This window comes from Aphelocoma coerulescens, chromosome 1A, assembly GCF_041296385.1.
Source record: "Aphelocoma coerulescens isolate FSJ_1873_10779 chromosome 1A, UR_Acoe_1.0, whole genome shotgun sequence".
Lineage (NCBI taxonomy): Eukaryota > Metazoa > Chordata > Aves > Passeriformes > Corvidae > Aphelocoma > Aphelocoma coerulescens.
Window position 1 is genome coordinate 15,207,202 of NC_091014.1, and position 27,165 is coordinate 15,234,366.

At 36.9% G+C, this 27,165-nt stretch overlaps 1 protein-coding gene across 2 annotated transcripts in view; it reads right to left on the bottom strand.

Annotated features, from left to right (window-relative positions):
* The window catches only part of COG5 (component of oligomeric golgi complex 5), a 182,987-nt gene that overhangs the window by 33,231 nt on the left and 122,591 nt on the right, over positions 1-27,165 (bottom strand). For both annotated transcript variants that reach the window (XM_068994824.1, XM_068994815.1), the window contains exons 11-14: positions 15,174-15,255; positions 12,727-12,931; positions 11,861-12,022; positions 9,666-9,765 (exon numbers count right to left, since the gene is read on the bottom strand). In XM_068994824.1, coding sequence (XP_068850925.1) covers positions 9,666-9,765; positions 11,861-12,022; positions 12,727-12,931; positions 15,174-15,255 — 549 coding nt within the window. The remainder of the gene's footprint in view (positions 1-9,665; positions 9,766-11,860; positions 12,023-12,726; positions 12,932-15,173; positions 15,256-27,165) is intronic.

Sequence of the window (27,165 nt, forward strand, 5' to 3'; positions counted from 1 at the left end):
ATAAATGACATTACAAAAATTCCTTGTAAAGACTCAGTCTCTTTCTCAGCTCAGTGTTTTAAGCTGAATTAATTGTTGGGTTTTTATTCCATCTGGCATTCTAGCCTTCTCCTTCCTCATTCTCTTTATTGCAACCATGTTTACAAGCCACCAAGGACAAGCATTAATAAAGTAGAGATTGTTTATAACAGTAGTAATAAAAACCAAGATCAGAGCACATTTGATTGCATTCTCAGGAAGAGAGGTCCTGAAAGATCTGTAAAGACATGGCATGACAGCATTACACTTTCAAAACTACATCATCAAAAACAAACAGCAATTTTTTTCTATTGACTATAATATATCAGATGCACCATAAACCCACTAAGAAAGAAATAATGAAAAAAACCCAAGACTCATCTGCTACAAATAGTTATGATGATGGGATGGATATGCAGAAAGTTGAGATCTATTTTAAATGTCAGTAATTACAAAGTAGTTTTTAAAAATACTCAAAAGAAAGGATCAGCTTTTTCAGAAAACTTGAAACATAAAAATACTTTTTTCTAGAGCGGTGTGAGAAGAATACGGTTTGTTTTCTTACACTCTGCCTCTAAACTCAAAAAATCTTCCAAATAATCTGGTCCAATCCATTCGAAATGGTTAGCTAGTAAACCAGATATATTTAATAAGAAGATATTAATTCTGAGTACCCACTAAAATTTGAAAATTGAAAATATCATTTTGAGTAACAGCAAAGATGAAGCCACCTGAGCACCAAGAAAGAACACAACAGCAAGAAATGTAAGTAAAACAGAATTTGGAATCTTGCATTTGCAAATCACAAGTTCTAATATAAATTGGATTGAAGGACAATGAGAGACAAATTTGTCTCCATTTCAGTCCTGGTGAAAAGTGGGCATTTATTAAAATCTTCATAATGTGCATCACTGACTATCTTACTTGAAGCCTCAGGAAGGAGACCTGTGACTGAAAAGGTCTGAGAAAAGATAAAATTAATCTTTTAAAGTATTTCCTATAGAGACAGAGCACAGTGGCAGGGCAATGCACTGAGTTATACCAGTTTTGTGGGCAATACTAAAAATAATTTAAGAACAACTGCAGCAGAGCTGACTTTCCATTGTATATATTTTGATGCTAATCTTATGTAATACATTTGGTGCTGATCAGCATTACAAAGATCAGTGCTCTAAAAATATCTGAACATGACAGATAGATGTTCTTCAGCCTGTATCTCCATCCATTCCATTCACTAAAAATAGAATATTAAATTACAGAAGGGCTTGGTTGCACCGGCGTGCAAAAAGGTGTCATCTGAGTTGGCTCAAAGAAACACTTGGCTACTGGAAGAAAGAGCTGAACACTGAAGAGTTAACATCCAAGAGCTTTCTTGCACCCATCCAGTAGTACTGGAGTTGCCAATTAGCCACAATGCCACAGACAACTGTACTCTTTTCAAGGTCTAAAACTGGTAGAAACACCAAATGCTATACGAAAATAAGTCAAGCTCAGCTGACAAGCACTGCAGACAGAAAAACATGTTTTGGAAAGCATATATTTTGAAACTCTGGCAATCTAAGAAAATCTTAAGAACAAAAGCAATATTACTACAAAAGAAATCACATCTCCTAACTTTTGCCTTAGAGATTTGTTTACAGCAGAAGGAAGTATGGATTCCAGATGCAAGAAAAAAATTACTCCAATCTGTCAGCATTTTAAGCTTCCTCTTGAACAGATTTTGCATCTCGCTGTTGTTCAGTCTCAGTCACATATTGGCTACACCCATAGCTGTGAATTAAAGGGTGCCAGGAAAGGTCCCTGGATCTGGCACGTGATTGCCTGCATCACTAAGCTGGTAGGACACCCATCAGCAAATTTTTGGCCTGGGCCAACAGCTACTTTCCCCAGTCTCCAGCCACAGCTCAGGAGAGTCAGTCCTGCAGAGACTATTGCCAGAAAGGCTCTGGCAGCCAGACACTGCTTGGGGGAAGGGTAGCCCTCCCTGACGCCATGAAGTTTTTTTGCCTTTTCTTTTATACCCCTGTTATACCTTTTTACAACTTCTGTATTCTTAGTGCTTTTTGTCTACATTCCTGGACTTGTTTGTCAAGCTAAGAGACTCAACATTTTAGAAGCTTCGTAGTTAGGGATCAGTGTGCCCCAGACCCCAAGGTCCTCTCCAGAATACATTCTGTAAACTAAGATAGAACCATCCAGGGGAAGGCTCCTTGGGGAGGGGGAGGGCTCATTCAAGCCTCTCACTGGGGAATTTTTGATAGATATGCTAATTAGTAAAATCTGTAATGTTATACCAGATCTTTTGGGGGTGTGCATTTTGGCGGTGTGCATTGGGCTGCATTCAACCTGGACGTGTGCGCCTAAGGATCCTTAAAATAAATACCAAGGTAAAATCTCTTTTTCCCTTCTAACCATGTTTGACCCTTGATTTTAAGACCAGGAAAAGGCATCACCCCCAGCTGGGAGGCATTGCCTGGCCCCACTGGCCACAGTGCCCCGGGGTGTTTCCAGGCGCCTTCTGCTCCCCTAGTACAGACATCACTGTTACCCTCCCATCTCAGAGGGATGTTCACAGCTGGGATGGCAATTTAAGTCCTCAGTGCAAGTCACAAACCTTTGCTGACCTTGTGCTCTCAAGCAAGAGAGGCAAACATTAATACAAACACCAGGGTGACAGTGTGGAGCAATTCAAGACACAGCCCTTCTGCAGCAAAAACAAAACATGTTTTGCTGATCCACCTTGAAGTGAGGCCAACACTAATCAGAACAAGCCTCGATGATAAAAATTTGCCTTCACACAGATGAGATCAAGCTCATTTACTTACTTACATTTATTGTTCTCAGGACAGTTACTTGTTTTCCACACCCACACTCTCTTTAAAAAGCAAACCCAGACCACTTGGGGACAAGCAGTCAGTGATTGGTATATGCATGTATGTAGTGTTTGCCTCTGAAGAAGGGGTTGACACAACAATGAATTGTTACATTTTTCTGCTTATGCTCTTTTTTGGTATTTACTTTCTTAAATTATAATGCACTAAAAAAAAACCTGTCATCAAGCACATGCTTCTCATCATTGTGACAGATAATAATACTTTCCAATAACATTTTCCTAGTTACACAATCTAGTACCAGTTAATTGAAAAGTAGATCTCAGTAAACCCTCAGAAGTTTAAAAATAATGTATATTAATTTTAATCATAGAATTTTTATGTTAGAGCCACTTTACATTTAAACATTAAGCCAGTTAAATATTCAGAATTGTTTCACAACATCTGAAATCCAGTTTCACCATTGCATTCAAAAACAGGATCAGGCTAAATCAAAGCTTCCCAGTTACTTCCCCAGAAACTTTTTGTGCCAATGTATTACTGCTCATATTACTGCTCCAGTGCTCTGCAACTGATGCACATTCTAGAGCCATGCATAACATTACATAACTCAAATATTTACCAAAGTAAATGTAAATAAATCCCAATATACTACTGAGATCCAGGACAGTGAGAAAGAAGCTGCCTACTTCTATATATATACACCCTATATCACAGATATCAGCTGATGCTGACTTTTCCCTCAAAACAATCCAGAATCTTAAAATGTCAGTCACCCGGGAAAATCCACACAAATGTTCTTATGTCTGAAGTGTACAGTCATCCATCACTTTTGGGATCAGAATAACAAATTCTCTCTCATTTTGTCTCTTGGCATGTCCAGTAGTAGAGGTCACCAATAGGTGATTCAATGTCCTGCCCTTTGAGGATATGTGACAAATATTTGAACCTTGGTGCAGCGACTCCAATTTTTGAGACACTTATGTATTCTCTTTAATCTCAAAATTTGCTTCTATTACTGGATCTTTAGCATTTTAACTTTGAAATACGTTAAATACACCAAGCATTGTCTTATGTTTTCTTAAGAAGGTCAGGGAAGAATTCTTCGGAATGCCAGGGAGGACTGTGCTCTCTGCACAGTGCTTAAAAATTTCCAGGTGGCAAATGTGATAATCACAAATACCACAGCCATTGCCCAGGCTAAAATCCTGATGAGAAGCCAAGTCTCTAGCATGAGCTGTAAAGGACAGGTTAGTAGCTGAGGGCACAGGTCAGCAGCTCTCCCAGAGCACTGCCCTCAGCCTGTATTTTGGACCTCTGCCTCATTCATCAGCTTTTGTGAGATATGGCATCAGTTTAACCACACTGAGTTAGGAGAATAAAAAAAATATTCAAATTCTCTACTTCCTTCCTCCCTCATTACACCCACTCTCCATCTCCACCTTTTGAGGGCTTCCTCTCTATGATTGCTTACAAGTCTGACAGTGGGAAAGATCTCCATTATATCATCTGCCTGCAGCCTCTTGTCTGCTGGAAAGATCCCTTTTTTTAGATAAACTTATTACTCCATAAAATACAATATTCCAAATTTAGGAAACACTCCAATTATAGGCATTCACAGCTCCCACTGATTTTAGCCTTTTCTACCCTAACCTTAGGAAAAATCTGCCTAGTTTAGTATGGCCATGCAGGGTCTTGCTTTGTCTGTACTTCAAGCAGACATGAACTTTCTCTGCTTGTGCTCCAGGCTGAGTGAGTGTCGTGTTCGGCAAGATGCCACAGCTGAACTGGTCAGCACAGACTGGAGTGGAGCTAAAATGTGCTCTGCCATCTGGCAACACAGTAGAGTGAGTTTGTGTCTGCCTAAATCATGTAAGCACACCATTACATATCCTCATATAGAAATGTTATTTAAGATAGTTTAATCCACCAGAATTTGCCAGCATAATCGCCCCCACCTGCTCTGAAAAGCAAGTGGACAACCTCATTTTTACAATCCTGCCTCTGCAAATGACTCTTTGCTTGTTTATTGGCCAACAGATGACATCGTCTCTGATGATGTCTCTAGTGATGCCCTGTCGTGGGAGGAGTCAGCAAGACACAGCCTCCATCAGACAAGGCAGGAAGGACTGCTCTGGGACTCTGATCAAAATTAATAAAGACAGTCTGACAGGATGACTATAACTCTAGGGAGGAAACTGGTAGAGGTCGCCAGGTTCACAAAGTAGGAGAATCACACCTTCTCTAAACAACTGCATTTTCATGTTCACAGCACAACACATTTCATCTATGTGCAATTGGTGGGTGTGTTAGTGTATTTCAATCCACCCACATGACAAGCTGAACAGAAACAGCACAAAAGTAAGAGAACAGGCAGTACTTACATTCAGGTAACTGAAATCATCACTCTAAAACCAGAAAGAATGCAACAAAAGCCCCAACAACAAATATTGTTTCAAACGGTCCTGTGCTGGGAAGGTAATAGACTAGAGGATCAAAGAGGGCTCTTCCATCTTCAGTATCTATAAGGGACAATGGGTCTTGCAATTTATTTTTCTGCTTGTTGGCAAAATTACATATCTTGTAAATTTCAGAGCTTTTAACCCTCAATGCTTCATGACTGCTCTATCAATAGCAAAGAGAAACCACAACATTTCAAGTACATTCAAAACTCAGCTCAGTAAATGACAAAATTACAGGTAACCAACTGGGGAAACACAGTTTTGTTTCTCTTTCAATCACCAGGCTACCATCTTTTTCATTTTTCTATAGATAAATAAGAAATCTGATTTAAAGTAGCATATTAACAAAATCAAATATTAATTCAAAAGACTGCAATCAATGAGGCATCTTTTCCAAAAATTAACAGACAAAGTCTGTTCTGTTATTATGGAAGATTACTGCAGAGTATTATTTCAGAGCAGTGGTCTTTGAAGTGGGGCACATGCACCACAAGGACTGGGCAAGACAATACAGTGGGGTGCACGACAAAAATATCAGAACTTCAACAGTACATGTATAGAAGTTATAAATAAACAAGTATACATATAATGAGGGTGCAAGCTCAAAAAGTTTATACTGACAGGGATGCATAACCAAAAATCTTAAGAGATCACTGCACTAGAGGATCCTGCCACACAATTACTGCTGCCATGTCAAAGGCATTTAATAAAGATGTTGCTGAGTTTATTATAAGCTCTTTTTTACACTTCTCAACTATCAGTTAAACAAATGGGTAAAAATATCTCTAGGAAGCAGATTTATGAGCTCCTATCATTTGTTAAGGAGCATGGATCCTCATAAACACCCCAAATTACTCAATTTTGTTTTCAGGAAATGCAACTTACTGCCTTCTCACAAGTCTCTTCCCTTCACTGTACTTATTGTAAGCATTGCATGAAAGAGCTAATTTTCCTGATGTGTCCAGTTAAACAAGAGCACAACATGTTGTATGGATCAATCAAGACAGGTGATTTAAAGTATTTGCAAATGGGAATGGATGACTCCCCTGGAATTGAAGAGAGGAGAAAAGTTAGTGTTCTTTTTCATCTAGGCTACCTCACTTGCAAGAAAAAGTGGCCACTGAACAAAACCTGGCTCAGTAAGCAGACCTTTTGTTAAAATCTATGCACTGGATTGCAAGGTGCAAATGCAGAAGAAGAAAATTTTATTCTTATCCAAAACATGATGATCGGATTTGTTAATATCTTTTCCAATCTGGAATGAGAAGGTTGTGGAAATGGTGACTAAACAGAAATCTGGTGGTGTCTTGTAATCATTATGAAGATGTCTGGCCTATCTATTTTAAGGAAAACGTGGATAAGAAGAAACAAGATTATAATGGCACAGAGAAAATATACCAAGCATCCTTTCTCAGCACCACAAAACACGATGGGTGATGAAAGCTAATACTCTTAAATTAACAGAAATATTTTTTAAATCTAGTGCAATGTATAATTATCCCTTCAAACACTGTATACTGAGAACATCTGCAATTACACTGAGTGAAATTAGGACAATAATTCTGAATGCTGCATGGTATACACCAACCACATCAAGCATCAGCAAGGGGTTGACTAAAGATTCACCCAACAGCAGAATGTATCTACATATTGCTTCCAGAGATTATTTCTTATCTTCTCTGAACCAGTTAATACAAGAACAGGTCTCAGGTGCAGCACGTTCTTGATGTGGGGAAAGCTGAAATGGGTACAAAGCCACAAATAACACAGACAAATGTTTTGGATTTACAGGAAGAGGCCATTTTTTCTTAGTCGTCTTAGCTTTAGGACTGTATGCACAGACTGACAGATGCTGGTTTTGCTCAAAGGTAAAATCTTTGAATCTTGAGTAACATTTTTCTTGTTATTTGTCTACTTAAAGATATCTGGAGAAACAGTGATGAAATCTCAGTGAATTGCAATTCCTTGTTCTGGGAAACTGAGTAAATAAAAACCCTGACATCAGAATGTCTCAACATTTTTAGAACTGCATATTCCAGTTCTTCACCTTTCAAATCTACCTGCAATATTACAACATTAAAAAAAAAAATTTAATTACTTTTTAAAGTCTCCTGCCCCCATCTTCCTTCACTGAGAATTCTGAGATGCTTTTGTTTACTTTTAATTTGGAAGAGAACTCAATTTCATATTCCTCCAGGAAATTAAATTTCCATCTCTAGCACTGCTCTACTATAGCTATCAGACATGAAGCATCTGAGCGGATATGTTACATGGTCCCCTTCTCAGCTTTAGAAAGCTATTGTTGGAGGCTGGATTGCAAGACTGAATTAAGATTGCATTCTTGGCTAAACCAGTAAAACATAATGAAACAGTGCTGTCTGACATAGCTCCTGTTCTACACATGGTGCACAATTCAGGCTCAATCTGTCTGTCCAAAAATAGGCACCAAAAAAAGGCTAAGTTGTTCCAGATTATATCCAGAGGGCTGGCAAGCATGGCACAGGACAAGTGGGAGAGCCGTGCCCTGCTGGAGAGGCAGCTGGAGGCTAGGAATGATATTTCAGCACCTCAAAGATGGCTCTTGCACTTATGTCTTGGCAACTGTGTTGAGCACTTCTGGTTTTTAAATTTATAATGTGTATCAGCAAGGAAAGAAAGAAGTTTAAAAAAAGGTAGCTGTGCAATACTCTTGATATGATTTTACAGTATGTAGGTATGTACCTGAAGGACATTGATGTTCATCTGCCAGCCTGACTAATCCCATCACTTAGCTTTTCAATGTTTCAGGTTTGCATCTTCAGTTGTCAAATCCAAGAAGTTCAAGGGCTCACACTCCCTCTTTTCTTCTACATTCTTTTACTTTAATGTTAGCTAACACAAAGCCACAAATAATATACTTACCACCTTATTTCTAAGTATCTTGGTTTTTTCAGGGTTTCTTAAAAATTTGCCAGCTGTCTGATCACAAAATTATGTTCACTTCCAAAGAATCCCCTGGCCAGATTCAAACTCTAACAGAGAATATGAGCACAACCCTGGTACTTTCACAGTTACAGCTGATGGGTCTTTTTTTTTCCAGTTGAATGCCACTATTTGACACTACACTCTATGATATTTAGACAACAATGTATTTTTTTTACCTATGATGATTCTCACAACCTACTAAAAATCCTCATTTCTGTCATAAGCAAATTTCATCCTGAAAATACGAAGCCATGATTTGATATCCTTAAAAGCAGACCCAACTTAAGCACTATGCTTTAAACAGCTAACAAAATAATGTCAACATTTGCTTTTATTTAAAATTTAAAATATTCTTTATGGCCTTCATGACTGCTTCACCTATGTACCTTTTCCGTACACCAAGTTTGCAAACTTCCAAGACAATCCAACAGACAAGGTAAACAAAGTGTGTGTTACTGAATTTCAATTTTTTCAAAGCTATTTAGAGACAGCAGATGTGTGAAAGGTAAACAGAAACCATACTAACTAAATTGCTGCAATGTTTTGTAGCCAATTGGTACAAAAAATATTAGTAAGCATCTTTCTTTAAATGAAACATATAGTAAATGAATGTTACTGGAGTCTGAGTCTGCTGTCAGAATTAATGTTGTTTATTAAGTGAAAATCTTGTTTACAAATACAAGTAGTTAGTCATTTCTGGTGGGTCTGCATATTGCAGAAGTTAATTTTCATCTCTTCATAAAAAAGCCATTACAATTTCAGCAAAAGTCCTTAAGAGAAAATTGTTCATCTGAAATTTTTTTTTGTATGATGACAACATTCACTGTACTATCCACAGGCTCTTTGAAGGCTCTTACCCAAAAGATAAGGCTTTAGGGATCCTTCTTCTATTCAGTTTAACACTAGATACCACTGCATGGTAAATGATTGGAAATATGTGACAAATGCCAACAAATCAAAGGTCAGTTAAATGTATGTCAAATAATAAATATATGGAAAAACCCAAAATTTCTCGCAAGTAATGAAAAATTGTATTTGAATAGTCCAGATTTCAATACCATAAAGATGCTGTATCATGTAACTGATGTAATATCAAATGTTGGTTAATAAGAAACTGAATTTAACAATCTTGATTTTACTTAATGACAGCTACAATTTAAAAATTAATATGGCAAATTCAATTTGGAGTTATACAGATAAATTTTACTGCTATCAGTAGACTGAGTTTGTCTGAAGGTAGAATTTAACTGAAAATGTTCATAAATACAATGGAAAGCTAACTGGAAGGTTTTGTCTGTCTAGATTGCTTTACTTTTATGTTCTAAATCTACAAAAGCCAGAACACTGTACATGAAAAAACATTAGGTTTTAGAAATTTAAAATTACTTACAAGCTGCTCAGACTTTACACCGTAAAGCTGAATGGTCTTCGCCACATTTTTGGCCACAGCTAGACTCAGGTCTGGATCAACAGCAGCCACATTCAGCTCACTGGAAGCAAAGATTACAAATCTCAATTAACGACTAAACAGTGCTGTATTGAATCGATAAAGAATTAACTATGAATACCCAGTTACGTGGCACGTCAATTTAGAGAGTAACACATACAACCAAGTCTTTCCACGCACCGTAATTCAGTTTACAATTTAACAAGTCATTTGGGAATTTTATGTGCAGTGTTCCTATTCTAGTAAAAATGAGCAAAGTTTAGGAATGACACTTCAGCATGAAATCACTATTAGTAAGCCATTCAAAAATATTGACAGCAATTAACTACATTCAAGCTTTGGCAGCAGCCTTCAAACATTACAGGTGAATACACAGTCATTCAACTCTGGAATTACATGAGCTGTGCAGAAATACCCAGGGGATGCCTTAGCTTGACACAACTAATAAGCTGTGTTTTAGGCAATCCTTTATAGTAAAAGAGGCCCCAAAGGAATGACAGGGAACAAATGAAGAAGGAAAAGACTTCTAAATCATTTCCAGTATTTTCTGTTCATGAACGTCCCCAGATCTTCATCAGCTGGGGCTGCATGCAAAACTGCTCTGCTGAAGACAGGCAAGCACAAGAACCATCATGTTGCTTGTGGTGAGTTTAACCTCTCTCAAGAGCTGGAGAATCATTAGGCACCCCAACCTAGAATAATCTCTGAGAACTCTCTAGGGCCCCAAACACCATTATCTAAAGGTAACTCTGGAAAACTCAGCTGAAATTTCATAATTTTCATGTCGTTTTCCTTTTGCTTTTTCGAGAAGCAAAATAATATCAGACACCAACAGACATGTTCTGAGCATTTGCAACTCCCAGTCACAAGTATTGTGTCAGTATTTAATACTTTACACACACAAACATACTGTGAATACTGCCCATCTATTTTCAGACTTTATTAACCAGAGTAGACCTTACCAAAACCTTATGAGGGAAAATGCACCACTGGTAATTTAAGTATCTCATTCTACAAATTCTACCTGGAGTAGTCATCTTTATCTTTTATCTTGCTGTTTTACTTTAACTAAGTATTTACACCAGGTATTACCACTTGCAGCCAAGCAACTACCAGTTCTCTTTGAGGCAGTCAGAATAATTACGAGACCAGACATTTACAGTATGTGTAAAGTTTCTCTTCCTGATCTTTTATAAGCTCAAACATTAAAACTTATATTAAAATTTCATTTATCCCAGAAAAACAAAATACAGAAAATAAATAATAAAATGCATTGTTTATTATCAGTAATAATAAAGAGGTGCTTATCTTGCTGTATTCAGCATTGGTGCAGCTTCATCTTGAACACTGTGTCCAGTTTGACGTCCCACAATTTAGGAAGGATGTGAAGCTACCTAAATGTGTCCAGAGGAGGGCAACAGATCTGGTGAAAGGACTGGAGGGATTGTCCTATGAGGGATGGTAAGGATTTGGGCTTGTCTAGTTCAGAGAAAAGGAGTCTGCGGGGCAACGTCATTGCCCTCTACACCTCCCTAAGCACAGGAAGCGGAGAGGGAGGTGCTGAGCATTCCTCCCTGGGATCCAGTGACAGGAGGTGTGGGAATGGTTCAAAGCTGCATGAGGGGAGGTTCCAACTCAGTACTAAAGAATCATTTCCTTAACAAGGTGTTCAAATAATGGAACAGGCTATTGAGAGAGGTGGTCGATGCCCCAAGCCTGTCAGCATTTAAGAGCCATTTGGACAATGTTCTTAACATGTCTTTGCTTTTGGGTAGCCCTGAAGTGTTCATGCAGTTGGACTGGATTTATTGTTTTAGGTCCCTTCCAACTGAAATATTTTGTTCTATTGTGTGCTACTCTATTTTATCCCATCCCATCCCATCCCATCCCATCCCATCCTATCCTATCCCATCCTATCCTATCCTATCCTATCCTATCCTATCCTATCCTATCCTATCCTATCCTATCCCATCCTATCCTACCCTATCCTAAATTCTGATTTCATTTTTGCACTAACCTGCTTTATAAATAAAGAATAACCAACTTTTTACCACTAAGGAAGTCTAATTTCTAAAACTGTAACTTATGAAAAAATACATGTTGAGTATTACATTTTGCAATGCCTTATATGTACATACCTAGCTATAGTTTTTATGATGCTGTCAAGCTCATCAGAAGAGGGAGGATTCCGACCTCCAGGAGGGAAGACAAGATTGATGGGGTCAAACAGTCGAGATAAGGATTTTGACAGATAGGCAGCTTCATATTGTTGCAGTGAATCTTTCAAGGCCTTTTCTGGACTTTGGATATAGGAAAAGGTTACTACATTTTAAATTAAAATACACAATAGCATTAAATCTTTCCAGACATACAAACTTTGCCATACTGAACCTGTTTTTCCTTTCTACTCTTTAAACATACACATATGAAAAACATTCTTCTGAAAGTCTCCCACTGACTGCTCAAGAACATATTTAAGTCAATACAATTCCCATATAAAATATTCATTTTATCTTACATAAGTCTAGAAGTCCTAATAGAATTGATGAGCTTGTTTCAATTTGATCTTTCTCATATCACGTAGATCATGTTTCTTCTATGATGCAAAAACTAAAAACTGTGAATCATAACAACTGAGCATTTGTCACACTCAAATGATTGCAGTGTCATTAGGAAAAAGCTACTGCTGTAATCACAATGCATACAAAACTGAATTTTCAGCATTCTCCTACTCTTTTCACTCAAAGAGACAAAAAGATAGAACTTGTTCAAAAGTCAGAGGCTTTATGAAAGACAAGACAACCCAACACCATTAGATATATAGCCTAATGAAAAGCCTGCAGCTCTAAAATAGCATTAGAGCAGTAACTGCAAGACGGGAAAAAAAGTCTTAAAAATTCTCCCACAGTGACAATTTGAATAACAGTAAGTTTACAAAAATATTCTGTTTTCTTACAGTTTGCAAAGATTTATATTTTATAGTCTTACAGTTCTTAATACGTACTCATAATCTTCATTTTTTTGCATGAATATGTCCTGTGCATCTTCTTCCATTTGTTGTAGTTCAGCAAAAAGATCAGTAGTTCCATTTTTGTTAAAATTCCTCTGAATATTTTGACTGTATTGTTGGAGGCGCTTCCACAAGTCATTATAAAGCCTCAGTAATTTAGGGTATTCTCCTTCAAATGCTTGTTTCAAAAACATAGAGGCTGCAAAATAAAGAAGTCAGCAATACACAATGCTAAGTTCAAACTAATATTTTTATTCATATAAACAATGCTATCCTAAGTTTAATATTAATAATGTAATATTCATAATTAATTTTGAAGTGACATAACTATAATATTAAATGCACTTGACAGAGGATCTAAAGCACCAGTATAAAACCCACAACTGGAAGACTGGATATGAAAAGCTTTTTTTATTTTGTACAGTAAATGTTTGGTATCAAACTTAATTATTATCATCATTCATTTAAGGCCAAAGTACAATTGGAACTCTCTAAATCTATAGATTTGCTAACAATATCTTGATGGAGGAAAAGTGTGGGGCTGTGCAACCTTGAAGATAACAATTTAAAACAGACAAAGATAACTCCTATGAACCAAAGTCTTCAGAAAGGTAATGGGGGAAGCATATGCCTTTATGTACACTTCTTAAAACAAGGTACTTAATATGCAATTCCTAAACTTGTCAAAGAATGACAAAGCCAGCAGAAAAAGAAGCATTATTTTCAGGCTAGAAAGGCTTGCCACAAGTAACAGGAAATGAAACAAATGTACAACTGCTTTAGCAACTGTTAATCTTGATCTAACATCACTCATACTCTATAGATTTCCCATTACATTAGGAGATTAACACTGTTCCATTCATTCCTAGGTTTTTCAGGTTCCAGACATCTGCCCCATTTCACCCAGCCTGTGCTTTCAACTCAAATATATACTAATTTTGAATACTGGAGGATTCACATTTATTATCAAACACAGAGTTATTGTAGGCAACGAAGCTATGTTTACAAAGATGATCCCAACCTCACAAAAGCAGATCATGATCTAATATCAAACCTTGTAAACTGCCATAAATCCCTATTTTACACTATTTTTCTGATATCTCATCTTCCTCTGATATAGATGATCCAGAATCTGACTGATGTCAATAGATTCAGTCACCAGAAATTTATGTTAAAAATGAACATTCTCATGTAGATGCCTCACTTAAATGAAAAAATTTGCTTACTGTAAACATTATCTCCCCAAAACTTAGCTGTATCAAAATAAAAACATCGTTCACATTGAAAACCCCCATAAATGTTTATATAAACACATTATTAAAAACTGCAAGTAATAAAATAGTTTTGAATAGCTGTTCGAAAAAGTACAGCTGACAAAATGTAAGAGTTCCCTCAGTTCTGCAGTGTTGGTTGGTGCCATTAACTGATGTCATAATTTTACAATCTTAAAACTGAGTGCTGAGAACAGCTAGCACGTGTTCAGTTTGAACACAGGAGGCTCAGGGTATGTACATACTGCTCTTGAAGCAATGCATAAGGCAAACAGTAAAATTAATATGTTTTAACACAAGATGCATACATTTTCTTTTGGGATCATCTCGTTACTTAGCAACCACTGAACATGAATCCACCAGCTAGTTCCTCAAAATTATACTGCTGCTATAAAGCCTGGAAGGACCAAATTTTGAAGAGCCAGTGCAATAGCTGAGATCACAAAGATAAATGCACATCTTATGCACTTCACCTCTATGTGCAAAAGATTAACTTTAAACACTCTATGCAAACGTGAAAGACACTTTTATGAAAGTACCAAACTCACCTATGATCCAACTGCATGCTGCATTAGCATGTTCTGGTAATAGAACTGCCTTATGTTAACACATTATTTATATTTAATATTCCTTGATTGTATCTGCTATTTACGTATTACACATGCAGAGAAAATTATGTATAGTCAGAACACCAGCTGATTATCTGTATTTATAGAAGACAATTTTGAAGTAACTAAAATCCTGTTTATAACGGTATCCAAAAAATTGCTGAAATCTGATTTTTACAACCAATCAGTGTTTAACAAGAAAAGACTAAGAATTTATCTTTAAAATCAAACTACTGATTTTGAATTTGGCAAACCTACTTGCTTTAGGAAGTGTAAATGTACTATTCCAAACATTTTTACCTCCACATACAGTTCTAAAAATACTTTTTGTTATTAGATAACTATTTAATGAAACAGAAAATATTTCTTTCTGAAAATTCAAACCTAGTTTAGGAGGATCCTGTCGGGTTACAAACCCAGAAGTTTCAAACACACAGACCTTGTACTGAGTGAACCACTGCTATAGTTCTGGTAGAGGAGATACCAAGCAAAGGGCTTACTGAAAAGCAAAATTCAAAATAATTACAGAACACATTACAAATCATTTATGCTGAATACTTACAGTCTGTTGCTGACTGAAACTGAGAGGAAAGTGTCTGGGTTACTGCAGTCCAAAATTTGTACAAAATATCAGACTGGCCATCCTGAGAACAAGGGACAAAAGGAATACAAGTTTCAAAACATATCCTTTTCAAAGAATCTCAAACAATGCAAATGCTTCCAGTCAAAGCTGCTCCTCATCACTGGGAATAAAAGCAAAGTAAGTGAAATCTGAGAAATTTCCCTCAGGTTTAGAGCTAGAAAAAGCATTGGAGAAAAAAAAAATAAAAGCTTCAGTCTTGTCTCAAATGAAATATTTTCCTCCAAGTCTGAGAGAAATGCTCCCAGCTCTCTAGGGGTGTGAGAGCAGCCCGAAGCAGCCACACCTCAGGAGATGTGCTAGAAAAGCTCTTTGCACTGCAGTGACCTTCCCATTCCATGGGAGTTCTCGTGCTAGCTACACCACAGCAATTATTTACTGCCATTACCATGAAAACTCCGACCAGGGATTAAACCCACTGTGTGCTGCACACAGAGCAGCTCCAGTTCCCAAAAACATAAAACACATGAAAATACAGTGAACCTCACAGCTGCCTGGTGCCAGCAGGGCAGAAGTGGAAGTGGAAACAAGGGAGCACACCAAAGGACAGGTAGGCAGAGGCAGGCTACTTCCCTACTGCCCCCAACATCTGGCACTTAGGATCAAGCATTAAAGCGTGATTTTTGATCCCTGTCTGTGTGCTTGAGGTAGAAAAAAAATTCCAGGAGATGAGGATGAGTATCCTGTCCTGCCTGCTTGTTAGATACTTGGAAGACTGTTCAGTGTTGTCATGGGAAGAGAAAACCCGCTCTGAACAGAATGGTTTTCTTCTGTGTATGGTGTATGTCATCCACTGACCCTACTGCTACATTAACCAGTTGGACAAAATCAGTATAGGAATGATAATCAGAAAAGAAAAAAAAAGTCAGTTCATCTTCTGCACTGCCCAGCAGTACCACAAAAAGGTGGAGATAATCTATTATATTTAAAAGTATGGCTACTCCAAAATGAATTACTTCTACTGAAGATGATAAAGGAAAAAAAATGCTCTCTTTTCACTTGCAGTGGCAATAACAGGCAAAGAAATGAAGGTGTTTAGAATGTCATTCATTAAGATGTACCGCTGCATCCCTCTTGAAGATCTGTTCATTAAAAGAGTGCAAGTTCAAGCTCAAGTTTCAGTTAAAAAAAAATCATCTTAAAGAATTAATATAAACCTGAAAATCAGTTAAAGGTATACTGATACAGCTAAAAGTAGTGATAAAAAATAGGATTATCACCATAAACTCTACAATTAGATGAGGAATTCATCCAACTCTACTCCTTATCACTAAAGATAAAGAAGGATAAAGTGTATGGGTCATGTGTTAAGAATTGAGAGAGAACATCTTTTATGCTGTTGGACTCAAAATGTATGGTAATTAACACTGAATGCTAAAATAAACTGGGATTACAGAATCTCATTTTTGACTGCTTGAGGACAATGATGGATTTAGAAACTGAAGTAATTTATTTTATAGCTATGTTTGTATTTTCTGTAAAATTGTACTTGACTTTCATAAATGGGCAAAGTAAAATTAGAATATCAGAAAATTATTCAGAAGGTTCACTGCATAAAATCTCGGTAGATTTATTGCTATAGCATAAATGTGAAATTACTTAATTCTTTATTTCACAGTTTCAAATTTAGAACATGAAGACTACAATAAAACAAATGGCCTTTCACATCAAGTATAAATTAATCGGTTTTCATATTCTCTATTCCAACCTGGAACAATGGTTTCCTATTGAGCATGGTAACTCAATTCAAATTCTACATAATCTAATGGAGGTGGAAAAATACTTACAAAGCACTTTCAAACAACTTTTTTTCATTACTGTAATCACCATCTACATCTCTGTCACAGTCTCAGCAGAAAACACAGTGATTAAAGGGTCCAGAAAACAAACAGCCATGTGCCCTGCACATCAACATTCCTATCCTAACTGTCAGATTCAACATGGTGACAAGTAACAGTAACATAGGTGTGATGACATACGTGTGGAAATACGTAACTTTTCTATGTATCTCTATATACATATATAATATAAATTCAGACATACATACATATGTTCTCATGCATAGATAGCCACACCCATACCAATTAGCCTCTGCTCATTATCTTGTGTCTTCTGACCTGGGAAAATGGTGTTCATTAGCTGGATCAGAATTTTGTAGTGAAGAAGGCCCTCATGCTCAGCTAGCCAACTCTATTATGTATGAGGAGAGGCAGAAGGGAAAAGCTACGTGGAAAAGTCATGTAACATTTCATACTGACTGACTACTCAGTCAAAAATGTTTAGGGGGAAAAAATAAATGCCCTGGTTTCAAACCAACTAAAATCACTATCTACAGAGTGCTGGTTGCTTCTATAACACATGATACGAGATTTCAGTTTGTCCAGTGCTGAGATGCAGTCTCTCTGGAGGTGAAATATAGCTGCTGATTAATAGCACAGAGAAGACCATATAAGAGCATTTGTGGCAGGAACTAGAGAATACTGTTGCCTACGCATACACCAGGGGGTATTTAAGTGGGTGGACTGTAGCTACCAAAACTAGAATACAGCAAGGCATTAGCATTAGGTACTCCTGAGGGAGTAAGAAGTGCCATATGCAACCATGACCATCCAGAAACAATTTATTTTGTTTAAATCTGTAATTTCTTTTGCTTACATATTAATTCAATATACTACTTTTTAAAGTACATTTAAGACTCTCACTGCTTGTTTTTTAAATAATGTGTTCTAATAAGGATTAGATCTATGCCTGTATGAGAATTATAATTTAACTGCTTAAAATGTGATGTGCAATTCCATTTGACAATAATCAATACTAGAAAATGACGCAGAAAGGGTAGCAAAAGGAGTGTTTTTCTCCACCTTAGCAGGAAATTAAAGGAATGTCCCTTGTACCGGACAACTTCTTCAAGGACTGAAAAAGATAGGCAGGATGAATATGGAAGACGAGAAGGCAGTTCTGCTTGCCTGAAATGTACACAGCAAATCTACTGGATTATCTTAACGTAATGGAAAGTTTATAAGCCTTCCCCTATGCCTCATATGCAGCATTGTGAGCAGCAACCGACAGTATCAGAAAGTAACTGCTCTTTCGGGCCTTTCGCTTTCAGAAAACTAAAATCAGCTAGCTAAAATTACCTTCTTGTCATCTTCCCATCTGTAAATAATGAATATAGTCCTCCTCTACACTTATACCAAATATCCTCAGTTGTAGACAATGTATGGGAGCATTGGGTACATCCACATTCGTGATTCAATGTGTAGATAGGACTCTTTTGGTCCAAAGCTGTCTTGTGTCTAATGCTTGTTGTCTTGCAGAACACATTGAAGTGTGCTAGCAGACTAACTTCCACTATTCAAGGAATACACTGCTTCATAATTATCTTAAAAAGAACAACTTCTGCAATTAAATAGCTTTTTGCAGTATATCATCATGTATTTGTAAAATAACCCAGAAGGATGTACTAATATTTCTATCAATTAATATTCTGAGACTTTAAATCAGGAATTTTCAATTTCTCTTGCTTCTGAAAATGAAATAAAATTGAAAGATGTTAAATTAGTTACACCCCCTCCAAAATAAAAATGCTTGCTTTGAAATCTAGTCACAAGCAGATTAACATCTTGTGATACAATCCCTTGTAGCAGGAGCAGCTGACAAGATGAGTAATGAACTGCATCCGATTATCTTTTCAGCTCTGTAGCAATCATTTTCCAACAGCTTCCTATGCCATAACCAACAACACTGGAAAAAGGTCACCGTTCTGTCATACTGCCCCCCTCCCGAGTATGTGTTTAACAACACAGAGAACACATAAACCTTTGGAAGCTGAGGCGTTGTTATCTGGCACAAAGCTGTCTCAGGTGCATACTGCGTACATAGAAAGCCTACATAAAACATCCGTACATAATTGAAAGTCTCCCAGAAGGAAATTATTGCACATTAGCATAAAATATAATGTTATTTCCTCTTGTCATGCGATACATTCTTTCTTCAACAAAAGAATCTTAACTGTAATTGATGGCATTTAAAACTCATGGTAGGCAAGATTCAGGTTGACATATACATATTTTCTCCATCATGAAATATAACCAAATTAAATCTAAGAACATTAATTGCAAGCAATTGTAAGACTATAATGGCAAAACAGAACTTTCCCCCCAAACCAGATCCATTTCACTCAGCAACTTTTGAATTAATGGTACTGTCTGTTCGCAACTTTATTTTGATCTCACAGCACACAGGAAATCTGAACATAAATCATACTTTGTACCACTACAAAATGGTGGGGAAGTAAGATCAGCCAAAGAAATGGCTATTTTCTAATAAAAATCTGTTGTGAAAATGCTCCTATGCCTAAAGCACACTTACATAAACTAATATCTAACAACAAAAACTGTGAATTAAAAATACTGTCGCTCTTGTTCGTGTGACCAGTGACCACTTTATTCCCCAAAACCGAACAGCTGAACAGGCACTTACATGATTTAGTAGCCCCTATGCAATCCTTTATGCAGTGCAAGACAGTTTAGATCTGTCTTCCTCTTGTTAATTCTTTATTTTCAGAATGAACTGAACAACTGCCCAGTAACATAAATTAGGGCAACCCTCTGTCATTCTCACCTGCTGGACAGCTGGCCACAACCAGGGGAATGGAAAGATACTTTTGACAGACATATGGACTATAAACACTTAGCTACTTTTAAGAATGTTATTTCTAGGTAACCCACTTGCATCTGTGCAGAGTAAAATAGAAAAACACAACAATCAGACTGCACTCTGGCCCAGCCACTGTAATTTTCCCCTTTTTCATACTGTCCAAAAATTTGCTACTCAGTCACACATAGTATTCACACAGGAATTACTTTTCATGAAAATGATACCCATAAATCAGACAAAGTATGTCCAGCAGGCTAGACCACAAATGACGATGCATTTTTTCAACAGTAGGCTCACTTTATTGTGTATGTGAACTGGACAAAGTTTATCTTTATTAAAATAATAGATGCAGGTAGTTTGTTTGACTTCCATTATATATCTTACTTATGTGAAATTAAAAATATGCTTAAGTGCTTTGCTGAATCAGGGCCATAACCAGTAATGCACTAAAAATACTTTCACTTTATATAACTATTTCATTTCAACTATTACTATAAAGTCACTATTGTCAATACTCAGCACAAACAGTAACACTGCGCAACTTTCCCATAATAGAGCAGGTTTTAGATAAAACATTTAAGATTCTATAATAGAATCACAGAATTAACTAGGTTGGAAAAGACCTTTGAGATCATCAAGTCCACCCTATGACCTACCACCTTGTCAACTGAACCATGGAACTGAGTGCCATATCCAGTCTTTTCAAACACCTCCAGGGACTGTTACGCCACCACCTCCCTGGGCACCCCTCTCCAATGCCCAATCACTTTTCCTGTGAGGAACTTTTTCTCAGTGTCCAGCCTAAACTTCCCCTGGTGCAGCTTAATAACACTGCCTAATGCCAGTGCCAGGAGACATTTGGACAGTGATAGTTCATCCTGCTCTCTGTCCCAGGAACTCCACGAGGTTCTGGTCAGATCATTCCTCCAGTCTCTTGAGGTGCCTCTTGATGCCAGTATGACCCTCTGGAACATCAGCCACTATTCCCAGTTTTGTGTCATCAGCAAACCTGCTGAGGGTACACTCTGGCCCATCATCCAGATGACTAATGAAGATCTTAAAACAGGACTGGACCTCGTATTGACCCCTTGAGGCGGGCACACCACTGACCTGCTGCTAGACTCTGCACCACTGATCACCACTTTCTGGGCCTGGCCATTCAGCTGGGCCATTCATGATTAACCCCACTTTGATAAAAAGCTGAGTTTCAGAACACAGTGCAACTGGGAGAGCCTGTAGACTCAATCATCTTCTATGCAGTGACGAGTGGCAAGGAATGGATTTAGATCAGTATTCTTTTACTGGTATGGAATGAATGGGTGTGGGGGAATTTATACTTGTCTATTAATTTTTTTTTTCAGTAGTCCTTTTATCTTTAGTGCATGGTATTACAGCACATAAGCAGACTTGTTAACAGTGTGAAGCAACACTATTACTCAGATTGATGCATTGACTGCATAGATTTGAAATTTAGATTCAGTGTTGCCTGCTTGCAAGATTATAGAAAAAACTAGGGACTGACATAATTAATGTGCTAAACCCCTTCTCACTCACATGAAAACGATTTGTTTTCCCAGTTCAAAAAATATAACCCATTTTCACTAACAGCTCCTAATAAGTTAATAAATCACTGAACAATAGTGGGCTGAGTACCAGTAACATCAGAGGGAAGATATTAGAAGATCTGTATTCACTGTTACTATACAATAATATTAATGCTAAAGCCTGGAAAACTGATTTCAAGTCTCCTCAAACATAAAAACACTTTACCTAATTTTAAAAACCCATATCGAACTACTGATTAACTTTGCTATTACTGAAATGAAATTAAATCTCTTTAGCTCTGTTCTTAATATAACTATTTAGTATCTGACATTAAGCATCATCAAGGTATCTCTCAAGGAATGACAATAAAAGTACCCCCCTTCTTCAGTATTAGACAAGAATGTAAGAAGATGCTGAAAGGACATATATTTATTTTTACAAATGTCTCTATTTCCTCTACACTGTAAATTTAGAACTTAATGAGTATCATTTCCCATCTGTGAATTATCATATTTGTGTGTGTCTAAAATAGCTATTTTAACATTCAAATAATAAATCTGACCCACTGATTCTAAACTGGCTCCTACTTCATGACAACCACTTCCAACTTATTTTTCCCTGTAGAAATTTTGATACTTTGAGTAGAATGTGAAAAGCATCTTTATTGTGAAGCCTCTTTGAAATGTAAAACAATATAGTGAATATTACCATGCAGCCAGTTGCTGCAGGCTCCTGAAATCAGGCTTTGCATACTAATACATACAGTGTTTTCTATCTGTAATCAAACGCTCTGCCATGGAGAAATGCGGGACTTGCGAATGTTGCTCTAAAAACAGAAGACATTTAAAGGACAGTCTAAATATTTTTTCCACCAATAAAGCAACAATGCAAATGATTTAACAATTTCGTACGGCAAGATCTTATGGGACAGAAATAAGGAAATCTATTTGCACTATTTCTATAGCAACACAATTGCCAAATGTTAGACTGTGAACAAAAAGCCATCATCCTCAGTAGTGTAATTAATCAGTAAAGAAAAGACAAATTCTGAGCGTATTTTCAATAACCCTTTTCTATATCCTTAAAGTAGTCAGGATTAAATTTCTTAAAATAAGAGTGAATTTAAATTTCTAATGTTGTTTACATTATACATTACAGGTGCAGAGATGTCAATAAATGACACTGTGGTTTAAAAATGACCTTGATTTTTTTGTTTTACTGCAGGGCACAGAATTTCATTACACTGGGTTGATCAGTTTATATCCAAGGTGTAATAGTTTCTAGACTTCCAGCAGTAGTGCAACATTTTAAAAAGGTCTCTTTATGCAGGTAATGAAACAAAAGCTGGTTTGCTTTTTTTTTGAAAACCTTCTTGACTAGAATATAAAGTTAAGACTCTGCATTCCATAGAATACTGGAATTCTTAAGCGATTCCTCAGAAAAACCAACTTGTAAGGAAGAAAAGTACTTAGGTATTAAACAGTGTCCTATATCTTCAAAACTACTTAAAACATTAATTAATCTTTCCATATTCCTGCAAGATATGCATCAACTGAAAATAAATGAACTTAGTATTCAAAAGCCAGTAACTACCCCAGGGATTTGACAGCTTTCCTCTACCCAGAGAAATGATTTAGTATGTGCAGCTTCAATTCAAACTATGCTTTCACCTTGACTACTCCATATCCCCTCCAAGGATGAAAGGGTGGTTTGTTACCATGTCCACTCAGCCTGGAGCTGTTAAGGTAAGATTGACAAGAATGATGATAAAAGGCAGCACTTCTGGTAAATGTATTTCTTTTCCAATGGCAAGCTGACTAAAAACCAACTGACTTAATAATTTTCAGTCATCACTGATCTGCAATTTGCACAAACACCACCAAACCAGAAGTGAAAAAGAACAAAGGTCATTATTACCTACTAACCCACACCACCTCCACATCATCCCTTTTCTTCACAGCTGCACATTTCTGTCAGAGAAACAGAATTAAAGTTCTAGAGAAATCGTAGTGTCATTAGAAAACCATTGCACAGGCTCTGACCCTCCCATGTGAATTAGAATCAAATTACTTTTAGAATGGCTGTCTGGGCACACAGATCCATCCAAAATGAGAATTGGGACTTCTAACTGATATGATCTTTTTCGCTCTTTAAGAGTTCTCAAAAATCCTGCAAGTGAATTCAGCAGGGCAATTTGTAGATCTGAAACAAAGAGCGTCTTCAATATTTTGGGAACCAAAAACCTGCTCATCCACCTGTGTTTAGATCTTCACAAAGTACCTCATTATTGCTTAAATAACAAACAGAAATCACAGAAATGACGTGCAAGTAATCAAATTCTGCTTCTACAAAAAATACTGAAAAATAAATCATATACTTGTAATAATTGGTGAAAACCATACTATTTTCTGAATTCACAGAAGACAATAATTAGATTATTTTTCAATTTTTTCCACTTGGGATTATTTTTTAATTGGGTCAACTGAATGTGAATATGTGATGATAGATGTGAATTATTTCAAAGCAGCAACATTTTTTAACAAGTTTGGACAGGGAGGAGAAATAAGAAGGTGAAATATAAGTAGACTCTGTCAATAAATATCTATATTTTCCATTTATTTTCTTTATCTTATGTAATGCTGAGGACATTTCTTTCTGTGTCGTTAACACCTCATATTGCCAGTGTTGACAACTCAGGAAAAAAGCCTGCTTACTCACCAAACATTCATCATCAGCAGCAATGATAAGAGCCCTCCACAAAGTACATAATAACACTCCCTACAACTCTCAGCTCACTTTTTTACCCGGAGGCTTACATAAACGACAGGGTTTGTGATGTGCCTTGGTTACAAACAGGACAGCCAAAGGCGAGCAAGGGCAGATCTGCCTGTACCTTTCTGCCCAGCAGAGAGACCCCAGCTCATCCTTTCTACTGACCACCCCAAACCACCACTAAAAATGATTTGCTGCTTTTCAGGCTGCTTTTCTCTTTGCAGAACTGCTCCTTGACGCCTATGTAGGAGTGAAGGACCCAAAATAGATGAGGAGCAAAGATCATTTTCAACTCTTTTACAAGGGGCTAAGAAGGACTCTTATCTCTAATTAGGAAGGTGGCTGTCACAGAATATGTTCTGCTGTGATTTACACTGAAGTCAATTGTAGTTTAGGCATTACAACAGCTGAGGAAGGATTAGTCACTACACATTAAAAGAGAGAAGCAATAAAGCAGAATAAACTGAAGTAACTTATTAGCTCTCTGAAAGTGAATGAAGCAATTGAAAGAAGCGATATAAATAACCAGTCATTAGGTGAACAAAAATATCAAATTTAGATTATTTAAATCTTATTTGTAATTTTAATTTTTACTCTTAACATTATGACAGCATTAACCCTACCTTTTAAAAAATGTGTGCAATGAAAGCTCTATTCATTTTCCCCAAAACTAGAAATCAGAACTCCATGAGTTCTGAATTCTTTTAGCACTCTTCAACTAAAATCTAGTCATTAAAGGCCTTTTTTTCTTACATAAAACCCACAAAATGTCCATTCAATCATATTTCTCCTTTAAATAGTTCATAGATTTGTTAAAAAATTAAATCTGTAATTTAAATGTGTAAAAATTAATAATGAATCTATAGTTCATGACTAGTATGAAATGAAGCTTTTAGAAGGTACTATGAGTGCATAATTTCTTTTCAAGATTGCATTAATTTCATATTGTGACAAAGGAAAAATACCAAAATCTAGATCTGCAAAGGGAAGGAGTGAAAAAATGTGCAGTATAAATTTAATCTCCAGATTCTTCCTTGATCCTCATGTAAGCCTGAGTCTTTTACTTAACTCTTGGCCACATCTAAAGCTGGTAAAAATTGGAAGGGAATTCTGTAGGAGAAACCATAGGATAGAAAAGATGCAGGTGTTGTTGTTGCCCTCTTGCTGAACGGCAGTATTTAAAATCTTCCAAGTTCTGTACCTTAGTTTCTTCATCTGTCAGGTTTTGTTTCCTTTGTTTTTTTTAAAAAAAGAGAGTTTTTGTGAATCCTTTAATTAATTAGCTAGTGCTTTTAAAACTACATTTTTGGATACAACATGATACAACACTACTAAATATTATGGTAACAGGTAACAAGAAAGCGGAAAGCACATGTTTGAGATCATAATACAAAATTAGAAAAACTGCAGGCTGTGCTATCTGTGAAGAGAAAGACACAAAAAATCCCCAATGGAAAAAGGGAATGATGACTTAAAAAAAAAAAAGGCAAGTAGCTTCCTTGCTATTAAAGGACTTGTGCTTTAAAAAGGCTGGGTCTCCTCCTCTCTTATGCTTCCTAGGATGATACTTGCACTGCAGTAATCAAAACAAGGAAGCAGATGGACAGGCAAAGTGGTACTGCAGCTGCTGCAGAAGATGACTATAATAATAATGTTGACATCAGTAACAGTAATTAGTGCACAGACTGTAGAGTGGATGATTCGTTTTCCTATCTTCTGGAGTGGGCATGCTGCTCTAGCAAATGGGTACAATGTTAGTACCTTCAGCTTGTTTTGTTCATTTGCTCAGTTTATTAATGAAATTGAATACAATAAAGAAAATCCAACTTCTCTTCCCCTCCAGAACACTTGCTGAAGAAAGCACGTTTCAGTTTGGTTTAATACGAGATGGAATCTTCATTAGCAAATGGCAAAACACCAATTTCTTATCTAAAACAATTCATACTCTCCCCTACAGCCATCTGTACATATGCTCCTGAATTTCAGCAGCATGCAGTACTTGTCTGGTTTTGTCTGAACAACAGTTCTACTCTTTGGTGTGACCTCACCCACCTGCAGCCTGGTGCCACACCTTTTTCAAGAAACAAATGGTCTAACTGTGAGAATGTCCAAGAAAAACACTGTGCATACTGAACCATTTCAGGCAAGGAGTAAGTAAAGCATCGGTGCCATCAGCAGTACTGTGTCATGCTGAGAGAGTTCTGCTAGCAGAACATGTGATAAGGATGTACGACTCCTCCTTAGCTGCCCCACTGAGAATGACAATGTCCAGCCTGGCACTATACTACACCAAAACATCCACCAAACAGCAATGTAATTGGAAGAGTGATAACTGTGGAGAAGTAAATAGATGGATTTTATTTGGGAAATACAATTTTTCACTTAGATGCAATCCTGCAATATGAACTTAAAGTGAAGGAAGAGTAATCAGAGAGATCATGGAACATGCTTAGCATAAGACAACCCAGTAAGTCTTTTATTTTCTAATGAGTTTTTCCTTACCCTGCTTCCACTGAAATTCATTTTCCCTGGTCATTTAGTCTCCAGGATGACAAAATATTTTCTTTGGCTTCCCTCAATTATCAACCTCAAAAACTGGAAAAGCTCCTTTTTCAGTTGGTGAAAAACTCCTTTTCAAGTGATGTTTTGCAAGAGGGAAGAGTGAAAGTGAGAAGCACGGGCACAGGGTGGGAGCCACTCATGAACACCAAGAGATCATTTATCCAAGCTCCCTTTCCATCCCAACTCTTCCTGAGCCTTTCAGCATTTCTGGTCTGTCTCCAGGTTTCTATGTTTCTCCCTAAACTTGCTGATCCCCTGAAGGGCTGATCCACCCAGGAAGCAATAGATATTTTTTGCCAGATTAAACTTTTTTAAATTAAGAAAATACGCTAAAAGTTTCAAAACTTTTTGAGGGGGGTTGTGGGATTTTTTGTTT